Raw genomic sequence first — 26151 nt, 5'->3', positions numbered from 1 at the left:
CCAAAAAACTTAAAGGTTTCAGATTTTAAATTACGTCCAAAGGGACGATATTTTAACGTTTTGTGTGTTACCTTTATAAGGTATTTCTCCCGCTTTCTTAGCATGCCTCCGTGGTGTAGTGGTCAGAGGTCCGTAGTGCAGTTCCCAGCGAAGGCACCAATTGTAGAGTTCCTCACTTTGTAAATGCTAAGTTACAGTTGAACGTGAAGAATATTAAGAACGGATAAGTGAGTAATCGCTTGAGGTCGTTGTGACAAGAAACAACAAGATGGAAGGGTAAATAACCCTTTATTATTCAAATAAGATTTAACAGAACTTCGTCTTGGAGTGTACAATAAAAGCCGACACTTGGGCTTCAACTTAAGAGGCTAAGAAGTAAACTAAAACTAATTTAAACTGAAGAGATATAGCCGAAGCTATCAAGATTCTAACCGAGTTGGCCCCTTAACGCTAATTGACTGCGAAGCTATCAAAGGCCTAAGTACGGCCGAGCGTAATAATAGCTTACGAGACAGTAGCCTAAAAAGGCGGACGCGTGCAGACAGGATACCTGGTAACTCTTCTCGCTAAGACCGAAGAACTTCGCCATTAAATACCGCTCTTCCTCATTATGTATTCAGACGTGATTCTAAAACTACGTTCTGGCGGGAAGTAGTAAGTTGAAATAAGAATCGACAGGAAAGGAACTTTAAACTTTAACTCAAAATTTAACTGTTAATAAAATTAACATAATCCTTACACCTTTATTAATTAAATATCATGTTCTTTGCACTTAAACCCGCGCGTTGTATATAAAAAGTTTTTTTTTTTTTTTTTTTTTTTTTTTTTCCCTTGTAGAGTGTTGCTCGCTTTAAATCGTTGAGTTTGTTAATCTTTTCGTCCTCCGTAACGCGTTTAGCGCGTTCAAGTGAAACTTCCGCTGGGTGGCCGTAACGCGCTACAAGTGTTCTTCTACATTTAAAAACTTTTAAACGTTTAAAACGCTTTCTAAATGTTTACTTGTTTGAGTTTTTATTTTCGTTTGTTCTAATGCCTCCTAGAGGGAAGTACTAATCAGGCATTCTATTTCAAATTGAGTTTTCCCCCGGGTTTTATGAATATTCGCGCCATTTTACATAAGATAAAAGACAGTGAAAGATGGCTTCAACGTCTACTCAGCAGAAAAAGAGAAAAAATGAGGTTGTTAATTGGAAAAACAAGAAGGATATATGTTTGATGAGTACAGTTCATAATAATTCGATGATTGATGTTGGAACACAGAAAAGAACTGAAAATAAATAAATAAATAAATAAAAAATAAATAAATAAATAAAAAATGTAAAAGATTACAACAACAAAATGGGAGAAGTGGACCGCCTGAATCAGATGTTATCAAATTATCCTGCTGTTAGAAATAAGCAGAGATATTATTTTTCCATTATGCTTTATTTCCTTATAATTTTACTTAATATTCATTGACATTCATCCACTAACGAAAGTTATGATGTACAGAGAAAACAACATTACACACTATGAAACAGACGGCCGCTGGGGAGAAATTTCCGCGGACAGGAGAGGACGGCGAAAGGGTTAATCGAAAATTCGGATGGTTCGTATTTATTCGTATGGTATGAATTTTATGGTTTCAGTGCAAAGAGAATGATATTTAAATAATAAAGGTAACACACAAAATGCATTATATTTGAGTTAGCAAAATGCATTATATTTGAGACCTATATTATATTTGAAGAAATTAAATAATGAAGAATGTGCATAAATGTATGTATGTTTCTCGCATCGTGATAAAACAACGGTATTTAGAGCCATCCAGTTTTGAATGACGTAATCCTACTGCGAATATGGCCATATGAAACTTCAAATATAATGCAGGATTTGGTGGTAACAATTTGAAAAGTGATACGCCGTTCATAGTGATTTGACGCAAAATCGCAAAGCAAAAACAATAGTCCTTCAGGGACAAAGCCTCTTTGGACTATTAAAAAAAATGTATTACATATAACAAAACTACAATGAAATAAGAAATATCCCTTAATATTAATTATCTTAAAAGGCTAACCAACTTAATTTCTAAAGCTTGCTATAAATTTTTTAGCTGTTTCAAAAGGGAAAATAATCTGCGAATGCCGTATCTCATTTGCTATAGTAGTTTCAGATTGTCAGAAGTTCATTTTCTTTAAAAAGTAAATGTGTATGCAAAACTAAAACTGGTAAATAATTGTCAGCTACAATTTTGCTAATTCATAGACTTGAAGTATATATTTTTTACGCCTGAATTTCTTGACATTGGTCACTGCTGTTTGCGAAGAAGCACTGTAGATGCAATTATCTTTTTATTTCTTTTATTTTAACTAATTTCAGTCGATTGCTGTCTTTTTCAATACCCGGACTTCTCGCTAATAATGTCTGTATTTTTGCTTCTTTGTACGAAGTAAAGGAAGAATTTTAATCACGAAAAATTCCGAGTATCATATTTTAAGGAAAATATCCATTTTTATCGCTATCGAATGCAATTTAACGATGTTTTTGCGTGACATTTGTACGTAAGGGCAGAATAAAGGACTCTTTTTCCGCAAACGAATTATAAAACTGGTATAAAATGGATTCAGAAGAGACTTTTTTGTGGCGTCTGTACTTACGTATATATCTGGCATAACTCAAAAACGAGTAGCCTCAGAGCGCTGAAATTTTGTATATAGGACTGCTATAACATGTAGTTGCGCACCTTCTTTTTTGGTTGCAATTGGCCGCACCAAAAGTATATAAATTTTTATTTTTCATGATTTAGATTCAAGTACTTTTAAAAAAATTTTCGGAATTAAATTTCATACTTCTGGGTTACTTCATTTAGATACATTCTACTAAATTTATATTAGGAGATAATATAATATCAATATTTCTTTAGTAAATAAATTATTATTATCTTACTTTGCTGCTATTGCGCAAGTATTAAATTTTTTTTTTTTTCGATTTCAATGAATTTCAGTTCATTCAATATTTGATACATATATATATATATATATATATATAATTTACTAAAGAAATATTGATTATATTATCTCGAAAGATTAATTTTAGTAGAATTATCTAAAAAGAGTGAATCCATAGTCAGTAAGTTTAATTCCGAAAAATTATTTTAAAATAACTTGAATGTAAATTGTTAAAAATGTTTAACGGGGACTTAAATTAAATCATGAATAACAAAAATTCAATTGTAAAAAGAAATTAAATAAATATATATATATATATATGTATCACTCTGTTACTCGACTCAATTAGCTGAGTTGTTTTTCATTTTTATGTCGGTAAATTGTGTATTTTTTGCTTTAAAAATGATTGACTTGTGTTGTTCTTATCTTTCGGTGTTAAGGTATTTATGCCTTTAGTTAAGCTGCATGCAATATTTGCATAATTATCAACAATTTAAAAGTTGTTTAAGTGCTACTAAGCTTAATATTTTTACCATAGCAGCCATATTTGTTTACATTTGAAACTTAGCAGAATGGAGAATTCAGCCTTTCTGCACCTTCAGTCTCTTTTTGCCGAATGGGACTAAAAGTAAACTTTCAATTTTGTGCACCGAAAAATCTGTCTTCTTACCCGCTTTCTGAATTGCTTGCTTTTGCGTAGAAACTCTAATTTTAATCGTAAAAGTTGTTTTTTTAATTGTTCTAACTGTATTTGGTGTTTTATATTTTTCTATGTTTTTCAATTTTTACTAAAAATATTTTGAAGTTTTTATGTATTTTTGCTTTGCCGCGAAGTGAGAACTGAATTAATTTAATCAGAGATATATCTTTAAGGAAATTCGGGGAAATAAGTTTAAATGCAGCAAAAAAAATGCGCATAATTTAATGTTCCTTACAAGGATGTCATGTGGTGTACACATGAAATTTTTTAAATTAGAAGCATGTATTTTCTAGAAAACGTTCTTTCCTTGATCTAGCGTCCATCACTGCTTCTGCTGCCATTATGTTTTGTTGATACCGTCTGATTCAGGGTTAAATAGAAGGGCTAAATTCGTGGTCGGCAAACCGTGGCTCTTTGGCTCCTTGAGTGTGGCTCTTTCACGAAATAGCACGTGCGGGCTCGCAGACGTAAAAGGAAAGAAAAAAAAAAAAAAAAAAAAAAAAAGTCATGTAAATACAACACAAAGGCCATCAAATTTTACACAAGCATGAAAACAACTGAAAACATATTCGCCAATGTTATTCCTAAGAAGTTTTTTGTACCGATTTCAGCGTTTTGATTGTTCTGGTTGGACAACAAATTGTGCTGGCGTAATAATCGTCATATGCCAAATTTTAATTAATGAAATGCTTTGAATTTATATACCATTCAATGGCAGTTTAACATGAATGAGAAACCAGGTAACAAAAAAATGAAGTTTAGTTTCAAAATATCGGGATTTTGAGCTTCTAGATCCTTCAAATTAAAAATTTTTCAGTGCCTGAAATAAAAATTTTCCTAGCAACTGAATTTAGGGAACATAAAATACATAGATGATGTTTAGGTTGCATATAATATGAAAAAACTATATTTTCATATGAAATTTCATTTTTACATTATTTGGTTATCAAGTTAAAATTGCCATTGTACTGATTCTAATAAGATTTTTACTGATGTATTGATAAATGGGCCATTTTTTGACCCATTTATCAATCACGAGATGCTTACCATTCATCAATAAACACTTTGTGCGCAGACATTTCCAGAAGAAATTTGGAATGGTATGGAATTGATGATTATCAATTTCTCTGTAGCTAAAGCTTTTAATCATCGATAGTTTAAAGAATTTTTAGAAGAAATTAGACTGAGTACGCAGATCTTCTGCTGCATAGCAAAGTGCGTTGGTTATCAAGAGTATGTTCGTAGAACAGAAATTAAAGCAGTTCTCCTTGAAAAGAAAGTTTATTTTTCATAACTAACGAACGATCAGTGGATCCAAAAATTTTATTTCATGGTAGACGTTATGTCTCATCTACTTAATGTCTCATCGTTATGTCTACGTTATGTCTCATCTACTTAACTAGCTTAATCAAAAACTACAGGGAAAGGAAACGCAATGTTTTCGATGTTAGGAGAAAATATTTCATTTGAAAACAAATTATCTCTTTCTACTTAAGATTTTAAAAGAGAAACATTGATTCACATTCCAAGCCTGTTGAAACATCGGCAAGAAAATAAATCTGATACTGACATTTGCTATTTCAAAACAACAGTTTTAAATATGAGAAAAGTTTTTATCAGCAAGTTTCAGGAATTCAGAAGCAACATAAGGCTTTGTTAAAAAAAAAAACTCTTAATACTACTGTAACAGAATCAAATTTTTCTCGCTTTAATATTGCCATTATCCAATTATCCAATTGCTGGATTTAAAAGACAAAGAATTATGGAGCTCGAAATTTGAAAGTCTTAGTGCTGATGTTAGAAACACTGGAAAAAAAATGTGAGTTTAGTTCACAGCGTAAGTGGTCTGCTTTGAAAGACCTGCAGAAGGAAAATATGTTGATTTTTAACGCATGAAATAATATTCCTGACTCGGATAATCAACTGAAAATACTAGCGTTTGTTGTTCTCTCCTTATTCGGGTCTACATATTCATGCGAATAATCATTTTCAAGCATGAACCTTATCAAAAGTAAATTGAAAAGTCGTCTTACTGATGAGAACTTGGAATCGTGCTTAAAATTAAAAACGACAAGATACAAACTTGAGATACACAAATTTTCCAAGGAGATACAAGGCCATAGTTCACATGAGTGTTTTTCGTCATTTTCATGATTTAAATTTTTGGATACCTTATCATTTTATTTTTATCAATAAAACAAGTTTTATTCGACATACCTGTATAGTTTAACTAAGAAATTGAAGTATTAAGTTAATTATCGGGAGCATTGTGGAGTGAAGAAAGATGTAGTGTTGAGAATTGAGAAAGGTATGTTAAGATGGTTTGGATATATAGAGAGAATGAACAAATGAGGATACACGAAGCGAGACCAACAGAACTGTCTTGCAGATAACCAAATTTAGATTTCAGGCAAAATATAAGTATAAATTTGATATTTTTATTTGCATGTTTTGGCAAAATATCAAGTAAGAAGTAATAAATTTAATTAACAAATTTTGTTTTGTTAAAAAGAAATCCTCCCCTTTTTCTTGTTCCTGCCCGTAAACTACCTTCTTATTGTGTATTGGCTCGATGTATAATTTGAGAGAACTGTTGTAAAGTATCGTTTATGCAATATGTCTTCTTACGTTGTGGTAGAGTGCTATAAAATTCATGGAAATGAAAAAGATAGTGATAATGTGCTTCATACGTATTTGTCTAAAGGACAATTTGCTTTTGGCACAAAAAAAGTATCTATTTTGCCAAGGGAAAAAAAAAAAAAAAAAAAAAAAAAAAAAAAAAAAGAGCAGAGTACTGTTGAAAGATTATACGAATTAAATTTGAAGAAAATTCATTTTGAAGGGCCCTCCAGCGGCCGAGCGGTAAAGTCGCTGAACACTGGTAGTTCGGTCCGAGGTTCGAATCCCGCGAGCGGGCTGGCTGCATGGGTGTTTTCGTGGTTTTCCCCATGTGTAACGTGTATACGAGCCAGTTGTCCTTAGAAAGTCCTCCACGAAGGCATCCCTCCCCTTAGGCAGATAGCCCTAGTGTGCTTTGCCATAATTAAATACACACATTTTGAAGCCGATTACGAAAATGATGATAGGAATAATAAATCAAACATGAATGATTTAAAATAGAACTTACAAATCTCGATGTAAATATTGCTGAATGCCCTAATTGTAAAAATAAATAAAAATGCATTGATAATTTGTAAAAAACAAAGCGAGCTCAGCATTTTAGGTAATTTATAATCGTGTCTTTTCTAAGTCCTGATTTCTCTTTTACCATGTGATCCCAACGGTTCCGCGGACACATGGATAGTCACGGAAGTAGATACACGAAAATTGAGCACGGTTTCAACTCCATGGAACAAAAGTTGTACATGATTCAACTCCCTACAGTCCGTCTTTCATCACCGCATCATAGGTGTCGTCAAAGTTCGTTCGCTGAACAGCATACACAACACGTTCATACTGCACTAATGGAAACGGCCTTTTAGTTACCAATGATTGACGTGGTTGGAACGGAAAGTATAGATTCAGTCGCCAATAATTAATTGACTTAGCACTTAACATGTTATATAAAAAAGTATCCACTTAACTGGAATGTGTCATTTATGGGGGTTCGACTGTAGAAGGCAATAAACAACATACCTATATAGTAATCCATAGTAAATAAAAACAAAAACTGCAGTCTCAACTTTCGTATTCCAACACAATATCTGCACACAGATTCTTTTAATTACCTATAATAAGGGATAGGTGTTAGACTGGAATCTCAAAAGAGCAAACTGCAATTTTAATTTTATTCGCTTTTTATTATTATTCAGGAGATATGTTTGGCATTGTGCTACCTCACAAAGCAAACTGAAATAGCAAAACCTTACAAAGCAAACTTTGATAAACCTTTTCGACTGAAGAATGTTTACCATTTTTACATATTCACTTTCTCTTTCCTTTTTTGAATTGCGTTATTATTTTCATTTCGAAATAAAAGAGTATTTTTTGCTTGAAATTTTACATTAGAAGACTTTAGTAATTTATTTATTTTTGATGAAACGCAACTAATAACATATTATTCGAAAGCATCCTAGAAACTTAAGTAATAATTTACTTAAATAATGATTGTGTACTTAATTGTGTACAGTACTTAAATAATAATTGTGTAATATGAGTAATTAATTTTATATAGTTTCACGGTATATCAGAATGACTAACAAATTGCAGTTATACTATCTTAATAATAAATTCAGTATCACTTTGAGCAAAGAATATTTTTCTGGTGTTTTTCTTTATTTTAGTAGTGTTATTAGCCTACTCTTTCTATCGGGTTCCTTCGCCAAGTTGAGCATTGCTAATTAAAGTTAATAATCCACGCAAGAAATAGATCACTTAAATCGTGTCTTAATTTCTTCCTTGATCGTTTTTATTAAACTCACACAAGTAGGAAAATCTAAAATTCTTAATCCCTGCTCTAGGAAAGATATGCATTATCTGTGAAGTATGTAAGAGTATATTTCTAATGCTTACATCTTACTGACAGAAATAACTCAAGGAAAAAAAAACTCTCATGTATAATGATATAAAAATAATGCAATATATAGGGTTCCAATCACCTGGAAGATCACGGTAACTCATGAAATGGCAGAAAAATTTAAAATAAAAAAAAAAGGGACAGGGAAAGTCTGCAAAATATAAACGTTTTTCAATAACATCAGAAATTAGAGAAAATCGTTAGGGTTCAGATACTTAAAAGAGAACAACGTACCAGCTAACTTGCTACATTTAAGTAACCTGATGGCAACTTCTGTGGATTCTGAAACTGCGCGTTTATTAAATGCTCAAGTTAAGTAGCTACACTGGTGGTTGCAATTGTACCTTACTAAACTACAGATTCGCTCGCTATTTATCTTAAAATAAGTTACATTCTGGTGTATGAGAAAGAAATAATGTACATAAAATAACCTTTTAGTTAAAATAAGCGTTAGTCGTGATAAAAAGCATTTCTTTCTTTCTATTGAAAAAAATTCGAAGATGTCCTTAAAATATTAATTGAAAAGAATAAGTTGTCAACTGTGTGATTTTATTAAGCGTGTTTGATATGAAAGTCGCGTTTTATATTATCCACGTCGCTTTTTTCTAAGTTAAGTAAGTGGCCTTGATTCGTCAAACTGTCAAAACTTTAAATCTTCGTAACATCTGTTAAACTTTAAATCTTTCCCATTTTCTGAAACACTGATGTCCTAGTTATCACTGATACTGACAGATGTCAAATAGTCCCTTCTCTTTTATTTGTGAAAGAAGATTCCAGATTTAGAAATTCCCCGTTTTTTAATTATTATTTTAGGTTGAATTTATGTGTAAAATTGAAGATTAAATTTAATTTTAAGAACATTATCTTATATGTCTTCCTTATCGTTCGGCTGTAAGAGCAGAATTTTTTTTGCTCCAAAGAAGAACGACCTTGTTCTGTCTTTCTAGAAATGCATAAAGGTATTCTGTACAACGAATGTCAAAGTAAAGTTTTCTCATTTTTGAATTCTTCAATAATTTTCAGATCCCGCAACCGATCAACACTGATTTTGTTAAATGTATAATTTATAAATACTTTTGTGTGTGCAAAAATTAAATCAGACATTTTCTTAGCACCGACATTTTTTTTAACATGAAATTTATTTTTCTTCATATTAATCGCTACTGCTTTCTGCCGTGCGATTATTGAATTACCATTGCTGAACATAACATCACCATTGTTTAAGTATACTGAATCTGCCCTTCAGTCCCATTTCACAAGCAAAAATTTAGATTTTATGTCTTGCCCAACTTGTATTTTAGTAATGTAAATCCTGGATCCGACTTATCTTTTGCAAAAATAAATATATTTTTGTAGGGATAGCTTTCAAATCGAAAATCATTTTTGTGCCGCCACCTGCAAATTGCCTGTGTATTTTACTATCGTTTATCCACGTAACAGAGGCACTCCTGGGATAAATCTTACCATCTTATCATAGCAGCTGTTCTTTGTAAAATGAATGAAGATAGGGAAAAGTTATCAGCATTTATATTCTGCTATCTCTATTGCGCTTTTCTCACTTGATGGATTGCAAGTTAGAGAGGATACGAGAATATTTTTAACACTGGCTAAGACGATGATATGTATTAGAAATGTAAATATATCAATTTTTATTTTTACATTTTTATTCTGTCATACTTTAAGAAACTAAATGTCTATATCCTGTGGCATCTTATAAACTTCTGTTTATTTATTACAAGTGCATTTGTTCCTCTTATCTTTATGTCGCGCAGCTTTAGTGTTATTTTAGAGCTACTGTTTTAAGTAAAAAATATGTGAGTTCCATTATTTGTTTAAATCTTTTTATATTTATTTTTACTACGAATTTTATAACATTCTTTTACAATACGAAAAATAATTTTATGTTGCTATGCAAGTTGCATTAAAACTTAACATCTGCTCTCATTCAGAAGACCCAATAAATTAAGCATGCTTATTAAAGCACCATTTGTAACGTAAAACTGAATATGATATATATTGTTTGAAATAAAGTAGATCGGGAAAAAAGCATAATATGTACTTTCATTGATTTATTAATTTATTTAAGGGCATGTTTTTAAATACTTTTTTAGTCACTAATTTGCTTTTGCGTTGGATTTAGCTGATACTCGCCCTGGTTGCATTTATTGTAGCGGGCTACTTTACTGGCACATCAGGATATCGGCATACAGGTGATACACTTGAAAGTGTTGAACTTGAGGCTCCAAAGAAAGGTAAAATTGTTATTTCGAGATTTCATGTTTTGACATTTTGTTGTACACGTAACAGTTTAAAGTTTGATGTTAGATAATCTGATCATGAATTTCAAAATAGAATTATATTTATAAATGACTGCAAGCAGTTCCTTTTGTGTTATAAACTTCATGAATGTGATAACGTATTTGTGAAAGAATGGTATGCCATAACTTATGGGTTATTTGATTAAGGGAAAATAACCAGCATTATCCCTCAAAGGGAGAGGGTATTTTCTTGAGTTCTTCTAAGGAAAGTGGCTACATCATACAAGTGAAAAACTACGTGAAACCCATGTACCCAACCCCAGAGTCGTAGCTAGGGTTTTCAGCGCCCAGGGACAACTGAAGATTTCGCGCCCCTACTGCTTGCCAAGGATGGAAAACATTTAATTCTAAAATGCCGTAACATCAGTTTGGCGCCCCTTGGATTCTGCGCCCGGGGACAGATGCCCCCCTCTAGCTACGCCCCTGCCCAGCCCATTCATCGAGATTTGAACAGTGGATGAACCAAGAGTATTTAGTCGTCTGTGTTTGGTAAGTGGTGTATGAGACAGTAGAAGCATATGAGAAAGAGTGTTTTATAAATACTTTTCAAAGGAATTAGTTATTGATACTAAAAATAAATTAACATGTATTTTATAAATAAATATATGCATGTATGTTTACATGAATATATGTTAACGTTAATGTGCACATCACCTACTTAATCTACTAAATGCTTAATTTGTTCTGTTTAAGTGCAGAATCATCTATAAAAAGAGTTTTTCGTACTTTACCTGGGTAACGTGCACATTAACCTATTCCGAATCGTCAAAATGCAAAAATTTCATATTATCTTTACTTCTCTCCTCCCCACGAGTGGCCTAGTGGCTAAGAATGCTGGTAGCTCGACTCGAAATCGAACCAGGCTAACCGGCTGGCTATATAGTTAGTTTTCGTGGTTTTTTCCATGTGTAACGTGATTATCTGCCAGTTCTGTTTAGAAAGTCCTCTACGAAAACATCTCTTCCCTTAGCCAGATAGCAAAACGTGTCCCCTACCATATTCCAATGACCTAATTTTTCTATCCTCGTTTATTTTCTTCTTCCGCTTTCACTTGTGTTGTCAGCATTTGAATTTCGATACCACTTTTTTATAATCTGTTTCATAGCTTGTTGCGAAAGTCAATTGCTTATGTAGTTTTAAGTGTTATCAGGCATTAGATGAATGAAGACTAATGAGGCGTAATTTTATCATGCTTTTTTGAAAATTCGTTTTCTTATTTGTAATAATACTTTTTAACCGTCTAATTGATTCTTTGTAATACTCTTTATTCATTGATACTGTTAAGTTTTCTGTTGACTGATAGATTATATGAGCATCGTTCTTTAGATATCGAAAAACAAATAAATAACATTATTTTCAACAGTTATCAGCACTTTTTTCTTGCAATCCTCTAATTATTATATCAGTACATTTTATTTATAATCTGCTGATAATTATATGAAACTAGCGAAGTACCCGATGTCAGAAAAGTTAGATTGAAAGTAATGTATCTAACAACGCAAGAAATTGATACCGCTGTAATCCTTCTCTAATTATTGATCTTTGATATAACAAAAGGTGTTTTCTTCTGTCATGAATTTGTTTTATGAAAATCCTGACATCATTAATATCCGCTAGCGTATTTCACCTATATTCAATTTTAGTCGATTAAATGTGGCAAAAGATTGATCACAATTGATCAGAAATCAGTAAAACCATTCGAAAAAATAATAGATGTTCTGTGGTCACGTTTAATCGATCATAATCGAAATTAGCTGAAACAATCGATACAAATTCAGCTTTATGTATTGTTGTTTCAAAACAGAAATCGATGAAATGTGTGCTTTTAATTTATGTCCTCCATAACTTTTGATATTAGAATCTTGAGTTGTTTGTTTCAGATTGAGAGCACATTTCTTCAAAATTTTCCTGCCATTATATGCCCTTTCCTTTCTGTATTTGTGCATGCATATAAATTAGATTGATAATGATAGACACGAATTTCACAAATCAAAATCAAAGAAACAGAAGATTTTTAAATTTCTAAAATATTGGCAATATTGTAATTTGAAGAAGAGTGTATCCACTTGGGCAGAGAAAACACAGATAAAATATAGATAAAATATGCGAATGCTAGTGAATGTGCGCTCTGACGGCCTTATGTAACCTTGGCTACCAATTAATTGTCTTGCAATGCTGCAATCCTATTGGCCAGTTCCATAGACTGCCTGTAGCAAGCGAACGATTGATTTTTTTTTTTTTTTTTTTTTGGAAAAAAGTGGACGTCGACCTTTCTCAGGACCTAGGTAAACAAAATATATGTAAGTCTCTAATAATCAGACTGGATCGAATGTAAAGTAACAAACAGAGAGTAACAAACACAGCATTTTTTGACGAACACCAAAGACGAACTGAACCATATACATAATTATGACATCACAGCTTCTTTTTACAACACTACCGCCATCTATTGGCAATCTAAGGATACATAGTCATAAACTTAACATTCCCCTTCCCCATGCATCCGTAAACGAATGCATCAATTTTACTAAACTTCAAGATTATAATGTCTTCCAATTGGTCTTCTAACAACACCCTTATCCAACTGAATCTCACAAGATCTAATTTTACCATCTCTTGCGTGGAATAATTACTTAATCCTTCCTAACTTCCAATTACAGCGTTTCACATTATCTTCTAGTACAATACCATTAATTTTAAGCACGGGAGAAGTCTTTGGAGTTTTTGAAAACGTGACTGATCTTAAATCTAACAAATATTCTTTATAAAACCTTCTCCAGAAATGCTTTAATAATAATTGCCTATGCTTCCATCTTTTAATCAACTGCGATCTTGTAGATTCTAGTTTACATTCAGGTGAAGGTAAAACAGTTATTCTAGATCCAGTTATAAAATGAGTGGTGAAAGAGGATCAGGTTCGTTTGGTTCATTGTAAACATAGGTTATAGGTCTAGAATTAATAACAGCTTCAGCTTCAACCAAAACAGTATACAGTTCTTCGTAATATAAAGAAGCTTTACCTAAGATACGTTTTAAACAAGTTTTTACAAATCTTACTAAACGTTCTCAGAATCCTCCCCGCCAAGGAGCACCTTCTACAATAAATTTCCATTCAAACCCATTTTTTCCAAGGAAATTTAGAACCTTTTCATCTTTACAAAATTTATACAAAAATTTTAATTCACGATCAGCAGTGTTAGAAGATTTAGCATTATCAGAATAAATAACTCTACAAATACCCCTACGTGCAAAAAATCTACGTAAGGCTGGAATGAAACACTCTGCACTTAAATTTGATAACAATTCTAAATGGACTCCTCGAGTCATTGCACAGGTAAATAGTGAAATATACACTTTTGTACTATCCCTAAAATACAAAGGGCCAGCGAAATCTATGCCACTTACCTCAAATGGTTGAGCTTTTTCCACTCGGTCAGCTGGAAGAGGAGCCGATATCTCGTGTCCAGCTTTAGCATTATATTTTTTTTTACAAAATGTACTATCATGTAACACAGATTTTACAAAACGTCTAGCTTTTAAAATCCAAAATTTCCCTCTTACTTGCACTAAAGTTTCATTTACACTACTATGAAGTACCTTTTCATGAAAATTCAAAACAATTAAACGAGAAAAATAATTATTTTGTAATATTATAGTGTTGCGTTTTTATCTTCCTTCTGACACCAGTTGTTACGTTATTTTCTTCCTTCACGTTCGTACGGGGTTCGGAGATTTGGAGTGAATAACGACGACACTTGATGAAGTATCGAAACACACTTTATTTAGACAATATTGTCAGGACAGCTCCAAAACACGTTTTACAGTCGTCGATGAACTACTATAAACACGCTGACACGATCAGCGACACAGCCTTCAGGTTATCAGGCTATCACGGTGGAGACAGCTTCCTGCAAAGCACCCGACTCTGCTTTCCGGAGTACAGCTCCCGACTGTGCTTGGTCGTTCTCGGAACTCCACGTACTCTCGAGACTCTCCGCGCTACAACTCTCGATGCACTCGACGACCCACTCGGCACTCGCTGGCCGGCTGTCAACGCGATCGCCTCCGCAGGGATTGACTCACTAGACGAGACACACTCACTCAATGAGAGACGCGCTCACTAACTGACTTCGGACCAGCAGGGTTTATATAGCTTTCGGCTTGTGTTCGAGAACATTCTGGGCTAAACCGGTAAGAATTCGTTCCAAAAGGTTCTCCATCCCTCCATGGTAAATCGCCAATTTTCTCGCCATATGTGGCAACCCTGCCCTCCTTTGCCATTTTATGGCAACCCTAAAACTGCTTTGCGGGGAAGCCATCTCACCGCGCCTGTACATTTCGTAACACTGCCCCCTCTCAAGGACTGCACGTCCCGGGCATTACAACCCTTGGTCAGAAGCATAATTCGATACAAACAAAAGGTTCTAAAACAAACAAATAACATAACTAATGAAACAAATATTTACACTATGTAAAAGTTATATACACAAATTAAACCCATAACAATTTCAAATAATAAAAAATTAAAGTTCTGAATGAATTTTTAGTCTCTGTTTTTTCATTAAAATATACCCGGGTCAAATACTTTTGCAGTGCAGTTCTCAGATATATTTACGTTTTGCGTATCACAGTCTGAAGATTCAGTTCTTTCAGGCTTTTCATCCACAGGAAAATCCGAAACAGTTCGTTCACCACTCTGTAGTTCACTCGCAGCATACATACAGTTCACCTCGGTATTTTTAGCAATTGGTATATGCTTATTTTCCTCCGTGTCCTGGGAACTAGCTCCAAATATTGCATCGGAGTCATAATCGGAACCAGATTCTTCACAAACACAAGTATCCAGGTTTAGAATCAAGTCCTTGTTCGCACAATCAGCACTATGAGACGCACACATAATTTGCGAGGTGAGTGAATTTTCTTGCAATACTGGAGTACACTGCTTAAGCTGTACATCAGCTTCTCCCATCTCTGCATCACATACACTTTCAGATGGTTCAACACTTGCTGACTGCGTTTTCATAACTTCACTATCAGTTTCTAGGAACTTGACAGTCACATTTTCACTTTCTTCTATCTCTACTTCAGGCACGTGAGAATCAAAATCTTCCTTCCCGTTTTTTTACTTCTTCATGTTTTCGTTCTTTCTCTTTAATCCAGTTAGATATTTCATTGATCATTTCTGGATCTTTCTCAGGCAGTTCATTAGCTACTTCTTTCATTTCTTCCTCCTTTGATTCTTCAGATGCCACTTCTCTCATTTTCACATCGTCTTTTATGGCTCTAGTTTCTTCTGTAAGCTCCACTTTCACCTGTTAGAGTTGCTCTCGGAACTTTTCTTGACCGACAGTTATCTCTTCTCGTCGGGCTTTCTTCTCTTCCAGTCTGGCTTTCATCTCTTTGAATCCGGCTTTCAACTCAGCCTTGATCTCTTACTATCCGGCTTTCACCTCAGCTCTCATCTCGGCTAAGAAGTCCATCAAAGTCTTCGTTTCCTCCGCCATGTTTTTTTTTTTCAGTTGTTGCGTTTTTCTCTTCCTTCTGACACCAGTTGTTACGTTACTTTCTTCCTTCACGTTCGTACGGGGTTCGTAGATTTGGAGTAAATAACGACGACACTTGATGAAGTATCGAAACACACTTTATTTAGACAATATTGTCAGGACAGCTCCAAAACACGTTTTACAGTCGTCGATGAACTACTATAAACACGCTGACACGATCAGCGACACAGCCTTCAGGTTATCAGGCTATCACGGTGGAGACAGCTTCCTGCAAAGCACCCGACTCTGCTTTCCGGAGTACAGCTCCCGACTGTGCTTGGTCGTTCTCGGAACTCCACGTACTCTCGAGACTCTCCGCGCTACAACTCTCGATGCACTCGACGACCCACTCGGTACTCGCTGGCCGGCTGTCAACGCGATCGCCTCCGCAGGGATTGACTCACTAGACGAGACATACTCACTCACTGAGAGACGTGCTCACTGAACTGACTGCGGACCAGCAGATTTTATATAGCTTTCGGCTTGTGTTCGAGAACATTCTGGGCTAAACCGGTAAGAATTCGTTCCAGAAGGTTCTCTATCCGTCCATGGTATATCGAAAATTCTGTCGCCAAATAGGCGATTTCTCACCAAATGTGGCAACCATGACCTCCTTCCACATCTTATGGCAACCCTAAAACTGCTTTGCGGGAAAGCCATCTCACCGCGCCTGTACATTTCGTAACAATAGGCTGAATTTCATCGACATCTAATGATGATTTTACTAATCTACTTCCAACTCTTAAACAACCTTTTTTATCCAGTACTGGATTTAACCCAAACAATTTGGAATTATGAGACAATGAATTTTTACATTTAACATCATTCAATTCTGCAAAAAAAATGTGATAACCTTGTGATAAGTTAATCTAATAACACATAGCATTACATATTAATTTTTTGGTCACAGGACCAATCACTCTATTCTGTGACTTCAAATTATTAATGAATCTGAATACATGTGACGTGACTCTTAAAAGTTTACCTAAATCACTAAAATTCTCTATTTTTAACACAGGTTGTAAAGGTTGAACACTGCTAGTAACTTGAGTCACAACTCTTTCTTCAACACTGTCTCCTATGTTAACAATGCTCGTTCACTTTAGGCCTATTATTATTTTACATCCTTATCGTTATCGTTACTTCTAACTAATTAATCAAGGTAAAACAAAACTGCTTACCTTGTTCCAATGGGTTCTGCTAGGGCCACAGGGCTGAAGTTCCTCTGTGAATATCTGCAAAATCTTGAAGGGGATAATCCATAAATGATAAATACTTTCTTTACACAAACATATTTAATGAAGACGCAAACGGTTACAGAATATTTACATAATGAAAAGTTTAAATTTTTGCACGACGCAACGTGCGACTTCTCAGTTCCGAGTTCTCGTGATCTCTAGCGAGAGTTCATAGTTCCATGGACCTTTTAAGAAATAGACTAACCCAGTGGGCGGAGCGTGCGTCACACACATGTCGGGAAGAGAGAGTAGGGACGATTTAGTTTATCGTAACATTGAAACATATGGCGTTTGTATCACATAACTCTTTTTAATTATTAAATGTGATACGTTGTATAAATGATGAGATAATAAAAATAACAGTTTTTGCTAATAAGATTTTATATATCTCATGAAACCACTTTTTAGTACATTTTGAGTATTTTTTTTTTTTTTACTGCATTTTGAGCATAAGCGTAATTCTTGTCTAAACATCATTACTTTGATAAAACGGTAAAAACTCTGAACAAAAAATTTATGAATTTACTTTTGCCTACAAATAAAGTAAAATTAAGTAAGATTGATAGTACACGATGCTATGAAACAAATAAGGTAAAATTAAACAAGATTTGGTAATTTTTTTAAAAATTTTATGAACATTTTCAGGCAGTAGTAGCAAATATTTATCATTTCAAATGTTTATAGAAACAAAGGATTGTTTTATTTATTTTTTCTGTTTTCAAAATTATTATGGTATTAAAAGATGATCATTTATGACAATATTAATAACTCATAAAATTCAGAGCATAAACTTTTCTGAGTGTAATGAAAAATTTAAAAAAAAATTCGCAGTAAATAAAAAAATCTTATGCGGAACTAGAAATAAATTAAAAAAAATAATTACTATAAAATACAAAATATATGTCCAATCTTAAATTTTTATTAATGCGCCTAAAGTAACCTTGTAATTTTATATACCTGTAAATACTTTAAGCAGAATGACTATACATCCATAAATACATATGTATGAAAGTAAACAATTTAGGATATTTGTAGCATTGAAAAATTCGCTTACTTCACTTATTATTTTTATTATAATTATTTCAAATATTGGTACTTTTCCGTTTCGCCGGCGCAAATCTCGCCAAGCAGACTTTATTGGCGACAACATACAGCACATGCATAAAAAATGTTAGTTCTAAGAATTTTTTATTTTGAAGGCATAAGCATTTTAATATCGTTTAAAATTTTGTAAAAAGCCAATAAATAAAGACCATAAATTTGTAAAAAGACATTAAAGTTAAGAATTTATTATGCTTTCATGGTTCAACATCCTGATTCCAGGTTCATATCACGTGACCCTAAGTGATCTCATCTCACGTAAATTACGCTACAAAAATCTAATTCTCTTAGTAATTATCTACATTAATTTCAAGTTAAATCTTAATTTTGAATGCAAGAATTATTTCAATTCGTACGACTAGCTTACTCAGAAATTATGTAAAACCGTAGTGCTTTGCTTCGCTAATGCATTCTCATTAGAATTGAAGAATTTAACCCTTGACTTTGCCTTTTCTATATTTTCGCCTTCGGGTGAGCGGTGGGATTGCATAATAATTGACTTAATTACCACGAATTGCATAAAATTGAACTATCTGATAAAAATTCTATGTAATTGTATGTAAGTATTGAAAGAAAGAATCAATCTGATAAGAAATGGCTGCGATTTGTTTTGAAAATGATGCGTAAAAGGTTACCAGCGAGGATATTCCGTTTGGCATCAGTTGTACCATTATTGGCGACATTTTCACCTGCGCCGGCAAAACGGAAAAGTACCCAAATATTTGTGAAAACAAGATTATATCTATTAATGTAAATACACACACACACACACACACACACACACATATATATATATATATATATATACAGAGAGAGAGGAAGAGAAACAGATAATATGGTTTATTGATGCTTAAATAAAATTAATTTAGTAAATCTGCTTCGAATATTTTCTCTCCGTTTAGATTCATTGTAACATGCAACTGCATGATGCATTCTGATTTTTAAATACAGTTAAAAGTCGTTAATTCGGACACCCATAATCCGGAATGATCTATAATCCGGACCTCAAAGCTACAAACTTTCTGCGCATGCGTCGCGTTTACGCATGCGCACAGGCGTTTACGAGAGCGCGTAAGACTCTTACGGCTGCGAATGTTTGTGCGCATGCGCGTTTAATGTGTAACGAAGTAATACGCTAAGCTAAAGTTATCTAATTCAGTTAATGTTGCAGATTGCGTAGTTCCTTAATCTTCGAATTGGATCCGGCTTATTATTTTTTGCAGACTGTTAGAGCAATTTTATAAAAGTAAGCTCGAACTTTCGATTATGTCAAATTGAATTTCCGATATATATTTATTACAAAGCGAAAGTATGTTTTGAAATCCGAAATCTGTTTATCAGTTTCACGCTGCTCTGCGGCAGAGGGGGGGTAGAAACGTCATTATTAAATTATGATAGATTAGAAAGATTATGTCATATAGAATTTCCGATATATATTTACTAATATGTAATTTGTATCTACAAAGCGAAAGTATGTTTTGAAATCCGAAATCTGTTTATCAATTTCACGCCGCGGATTGGAAGTTGATCTGTCAGCACTATGCTTATCTTCAGGGTAGATGTTTTTATTTTATTTGGTTTATAATTCCGTACTAAGTGTAGTATTTCATCTCCGTCTTTGATATGATTTAAATCAAGTTCTTCGTCATTATAATTCGCTTCCGATAGTGAAGAAAGTGACCCAGAGGTTATTGAAAACGAAAACATTTCGATTGACAAATTAGTCGGTATTCTCAACACAGCAATTATAGGACTTGAACAGCGGAACTTTGTAACTAAACAAGAAATTATGTCTGTTTAATAGAATTAAAGAGAAAGTATTATCACATGAAACGAAGCAACTTACATTGAAGGAATGTTTAATAAAGTAAACAAATAAATATTAAGCTTTTTCTTTTTGTAAATTTTGATACCCTTTAGTTCGTAATTGTTCTTTATTTCATAAATTACGGTTTCATATTTTTAATTTTGTAATTTTTGCATGCCATCTTACCAGATTTAAACTGATGATCTATAATCCGGAAAAATCGATAATCAGGAATCGCCGAAGTCCCGACGAGTCCGGATTAACGACTTTTGACTGTATTGAAATATCACTGCTTTAATTAATTTAATCAGGTGGTTTTTATCTGGCTCATCATTATAAAAATGGTCTTGAAGAGAAGGAAATATATGTGTTCCTACGCTTTTTAAGACTATTAGAGTCATGAAATTTATAATATTTTTTAATTCAATTTAAACTCCTTTTCAGTCTGCCTAAAAATTATTTCTGCATTTTTGCAGATCATTCGGACGTCACTGGAAGGAGAAGTCAAACCTTTACATCCAGATTTATAATATTTCAAACCTAGCAAACCATCATATGGTTTTGTTGAAAGTAAAGCTGAGAAACAGATATTACATTTTACTTTATAAGCTAAGCTTTTAACAACAAAACCAGCTATATAAGATGTATACTTTTCGTTCTTAAATATTCTTATTTTTGATTAGTTATAATGCTAGGAATTAAAATTTACCTGTAATTTAAAAAAGCAGCAAAAAATTATAAATTTTAAAGAAAAACTTTCAAAAATTCATTTTTAGGCATTTTAGTATTTAGTTATAGTTTAGTATTAGTTATAGTTTTAGTAATTGTAAGAGAAAATTACTTGGTTGAATTTTTCTGTTAGTTCAGATTAAAAATATTATTTTTTAAAAGAAGAAGTTACAAATTCACTTACATCATAGAAAAAGCTAAAAATATATACAAGCCTGAAAGCATTGCAACAGCTTTATAATTATTTAGAACGTTAATTATGCTTGTAAAACATGCTAAGTATTTAAAAAGCAATCTCAGTGTCAAAAATAAAAATATTTAAAAATTCTTACTTGTGAAATGAGGCATTACCACCAGCTTTTTCGTGACAATTGTACGCGCTGCAATAGCCAACCATTGCTAATTTTTTGAAGTCGTCCCTACTCCTCCGGATGTGATCAAGGTGACAGCCGGGAACGCGCCAGACAAGGGAGAAAACGCAATTGGGTTAGTCTATTTCTTATAAGGTCCATGCATAGTTCGAGATGATGTCACTGAGCCATCGGATCTCAGCAAGAGTTGAGGTGCAACAAGGCCAATTTATTTCATCTTGATGAAGCCATGGAGGTCCATGCCACCACACTTGATCTACTACAAGTTCACTCATTTTAACACCACGTGTGATTTTATCGGCCGGATTATCTGAGCCATGACAATTATGCCACATATTCGGAGATTTTTTGTCTTGAATTTCAGACACTCGATTTTGTACGAACGTTTTTCACCGCCGTGGTGAGTTCTTTACCCAGTGAAGCACAATAAGAGGATCTGTCCATAAATGAATCTTAGCTTGAGGAAAATACACACGGACTGTAGTTACAAGTCTTGCACCTAACACTGCTGCCATGAACTCGAGTCTTGGTAAAGATAATTTTTTCAGGGGAGCCATTCTGCTCTTGGCTATCACTAAACTTGCTCCAGAATATTTTAAGCTATGGAATTTCACGTACACTGCTGCTCCGTAAGCTCTTTGAGATGAATCACAAAAACAATGTAGTTCTAGTGTTTCAGGCGTTTTATCAACATCACGAAAATACCACCGAGGTATCTGGATATTAAGTAGATCACATAGTTGCCTATACCATTTGTTCCACTTGTCTTGATATTCTGGTGGGATAATTGCATCCCAATCAATACCTTTCAGCCATAAATCTTGAAACGGAACTTTTGCTTGAATAACATATGGAGCGAGAAACCCAACAGGATCAAAGATTTTTGAAGCGGCTTTCAAAACACAACGTTTTGTTTGGTCATTTGACTGGATGAAATCAATAACGTCTTGTGCATTAAAACAGAAGATATCTTTAATTGTATCCCATTGAAGTCCAAGAGTCTTTGAGGGAGAATCACAGTCAAACAATTTAAAGCTAACGAAGTTGTCACTTGATTTGTACTGGTTGTCTACAGTATCTGAATTAGAATTCCATTTGGTCAAAGTCATTGATGCCTTTTTCATCATATCATTGGCTTCATGATATATTTGTACAGCTTCCTCCTCCGTATCTGATCCACAAATAAAATCGTCAACATACATGAAATTTTCTAACATTTCTACAGTTCTGCGATAGATGTTTTCAAATTTCTTTAAATGATGCTTAATGCAAGCGCTCAGCAAAAATGGACTTGATTTTGCTCCAAAAATTACACTACACATCCGATAAACTTGAATTCTCGGATTCCTGAAACTTGAATTCTCATCAATCCACAAAAGCGCATTGAATCCCGATCTTCAGGTGCAACAGAAATTTGCAAAAACGCCTTCTGAATATCTGACGTAAATGCAATTCGATGAAGTCGAAAATTTATTAAAACTTTTAAAAGTTCAGGAAGAAGATTTGGTCCTTGTAGTAAATTATCATTTAGAGATTCATGATTTTTTTCCTTTGAAGAAGCATCATAAACAATGCGAAGTTTTGTAGAATTATGATCTTCACAAATGACAGCACGGTGAGGTATATAGTAAGTTCGTTTCCCCGATGGAGTATCAAGATCGACCTTTTCTATGATTTCTTCCTTAAACTGATAGTCAATCACTTCTTTATATTACGCATAAAAGTTCAAGTTTGATTTAAATTGTTCGATCAGATTTTAAAATCGTCTTTTAGCATTCTTAAAATTGTCCCTTAAAGTCACATTCTGGTCTTTCCATGGAAGTCTAACTTCGTATCTATCACCCTTTTGGGTAATCGAGTTGTTAAATATTTGTAAGGTCATTTCATTTTGTTCTTCGTCAGAAATATTTTTAATTCCTATAGATTCAATATCCCAAAACGATTCGACGCTTTTTAGAAGTTTCTCTTCTACACTTACGTTTAAACACGCAACATGGATTCGACTATTTTTGCAGGAAAACTGTCTTTTCTTACAGTTGATCGCTAAATGTTTACATCCAAAGCACAGAAAACACTTTCCTGTACGTTTCAAAATGTTGCGTTTCTCTTCAGAGTTCACTTTGGTACATTTATACTTCTTGAAGCAGACCTAACTTTCGGTTAATAATTCGGATAAGCTTTCGTGTGTTGTTCATTTTCACAAATGTATGGTTTCTGATTCGCTCTCTCAGAGTTCATTAAACTTGCAGCTTCTCGACAGTTAACTTCCTTTTTAAAGAATTCTATAAGTTCTTTTATATTAAATCATGCTTCCATTTTTCGACTTCGATTAAATTCCAAATTTAATTCCTCTGGAAATATCTGCAAAATGATAGAGAGAATATTTCCATGCCTTCCAAAAGTAACGTTTAACGATTCTAAACTTCGAATGTTGACTTCGCATTCATCGTACAGTTTACGCAGTGCTTTAACATTTGAAATGTTCCCCACTGGTTCAAGAGATAATAATTTATTCATATGCGAAGTGATGACAACATCTTGTCTTCCAAAACGTTCTTTCAATATTTCTATTGCGGAATCATAATTCTGGCCACTTAAAGCGAACCCGGAAATGGCAGCTAAAGCATTACCGCCAAGTAAGGATTTTAGGTATGCAAATTTTTCAGTTTTTCTCAATCCACTATGATTGTGAATTGTTTTCATATTTTCAAACTGGTTCCAAAGGTCCAACCATTTACACGAATCTCTGTAATAAGTTCCGATTTGCAGACGTGGTAACTTCACTGTTTTCGTTTCATCTGGAAGTGTAACATTAGCCGTTTCGTTCTGATGAACTGTTCTAGAAGATTCCGAACTCTTTTTCAAAAATCATTGCATTCTTCCTCTCTCTATAACAGTTTTATCATGGTATTCTTGACTTAGCATAAACTTCATTCTCAATCTCTTCCGAAGTTACGTTTGTTTCGATTTCGGAATCTAAACTTTTCAGTTCGTTGATTTTCTCAATCAGTTGTTCACACAAATCCTCGATTATTTCAATTTTCTCATTTAGCGGAATATTGTTTGCTAAATTCATTTCGACTTTGTTTATCAGTTTCGTAGTTAATTGTCTTACAACCGATCGTTTCTTTTTCAAATTTTCAAGAACGCGCTACATTTTCTAAATATTCAGTCTGTCGATTTTCTGGTTCATAATAGTCCCGGGTTTCGGCACCATAAACAAAATAAATGTAAGTCTCTAATAATCAGACTGGATCGAATGTAAAGTAATAAACAGAGAGCGTTATTCCAGGCAACATTTTTTGACGAACACCAAAGACGAACTGATCCATATACATAATTATGACATCACAGTTTCTTTTTACAAACACTACCGCCATCTATTGGCAATCTAAGGATACATAGTCATAAACTTAACACTAGGAAAGAATAGTTTAGTGTAGAAAGTTTAGTGATGATAGCTATAGTAGTGGTTGAGTGTATCGCGAACAAACAAACATACAGACATTCTTCTTTATATAGAGAGATAATAAGCTTATAGAATTGCGTTTTTTACAGTGAACATTACCTAGTATTTATTAAGCTGTTTTTTAAGTATTAACTTAAGGGTACGAAAATGTTGCTGTTTTCCAAACAAAGATCTTATTTTCATTTCAATGAATGGCTAGTGGATAATGCGTAGATTAACTAGGTAATCTGCATATTAACTAGGTGGTATGAGAAATGAAGCAATTCTCCGCGTTTTAACGGATTGGTCTAGTTAATCTGCACATAATCTGATTTCCATAATTATATACATTGTGCCATTCATAAATAATTTGAAGTAAGACAAATGAAGTGATAGAACATATTTTGATTGTCGGAACACATATATGAATATCGCAAATAATGCCCCCCCTCGCGCTGAATGCAACGTTCCTATTTCCATGGGAAGTTTCCGAATGGCAGCATCGACCGTTTGTTTGGTAGTATGTTGTAAATCCAGTCGTAGACAGCCTGTTGTAGTTCCTTGTTAAGGGCATATTGTCCATCGCTCAGGTTCTCCTACAATTTTTCGAAAAGTGTATTGCTCGATGCAACAGTTTTTTGCACATTATCATACATTGTTACTTCAGAACCTGTGGTACACCAAGAGCAAATTTTGTGCATATTCAAAATCTCCATGCTTTATCATGTGTAGAGTTATTCTGCAAATATCCGTTTCACGTTGTTCCTCATCGAAATTACTGCTGTGATAAATCAGTAACAAGTTAAACACCTGTTATAGAGACTGGTGTAATCCTTATTATTGATATATCACTACACATTCCTTTTATTAGACTTTCATTTCCCACGTTAAAGTTCTTAATCGGTTAAATACAGAGCTTCGCTCAGCTTTCTCACCACACACAGCCATTAATTTCTTGTAAACTTGTGCTCCTAACTGTCCTTCTTTCCCCCTCCTCCCCCCAAAACCACACAATTCACTTTTAATCATGTGCACTATCTCTGCTGCACCACATAAAAAATGTACATCGCCCTGATGTTCAACTGTTTGTTACATTGGAACACAGATAATTAATTAACTTACTAATATAATAGATCATTCTAGATATTAGTAAGTTAGCGGGAGATGATTGGATATTGAATGTATATGCATTTTCAGTGTAAATACTGTTATCAATGTTTCGAACTTTGTTTATTCGCAAAATAGCAAAACGCAGTGTATAAGCTTGTAATGATCGTCTCCTGAGGTGGGATGTGCATGCCCCTTACTTAAAATATAGAGTGTAAATGTTTGACAAAGTTATATCTAACATATAAGAAAGATAATGATTATGTCAGTAGTGCCCAACCTTTAACATGACATGAGGCATGGCGATTCACAATCATATATTGCACTTTTAATATTTCAGTTATAA

The 26151-nt window shown here is 33.6% G+C and overlaps 1 protein-coding gene across 8 annotated transcripts in view; it reads left to right on the top strand.

Moving 5' to 3' along the window:
* LOC118189209 (ectonucleotide pyrophosphatase/phosphodiesterase family member 3-like) overlaps nt 1–26151 on the top strand; it is a 167252-nt gene that overhangs the window by 19468 nt on the left and 121633 nt on the right. For 3 of the 8 annotated variants that reach the window (XM_035359780.2, XM_035359775.2, XM_035359773.2), the window contains exons 1-2: nt 9626–9776; nt 10284–10395. The exons of 3 other annotated variants lie outside the window; for them this stretch is intronic. Coding sequence is in view for 3 of the 5 variants with exons in the window: in XM_035359775.2 (XP_035215666.1) it covers nt 9642–9776; nt 10284–10395 (247 nt within the window). In the remaining 2 variants the exon portion in view is untranslated. Of the gene's footprint in view, nt 1–9625; nt 9777–10283; nt 10396–26151 lie in introns of those variants that run through there. 2 more of the 8 variants (XM_035359774.2, XM_035359778.2) reach the window with 2 other exon arrangements.

Source organism: Stegodyphus dumicola, chromosome 10, assembly GCF_044657685.1.
Source record: "Stegodyphus dumicola isolate Sdum_Otavi_A_Nest chromosome 10, ASM4465768v1".
NCBI lineage: Eukaryota > Metazoa > Arthropoda > Arachnida > Araneae > Eresidae > Stegodyphus > Stegodyphus dumicola.
Note: the sequence above shows the minus strand (reverse complement) of the source record. Positions and strands in the feature narration are given on the sequence as shown.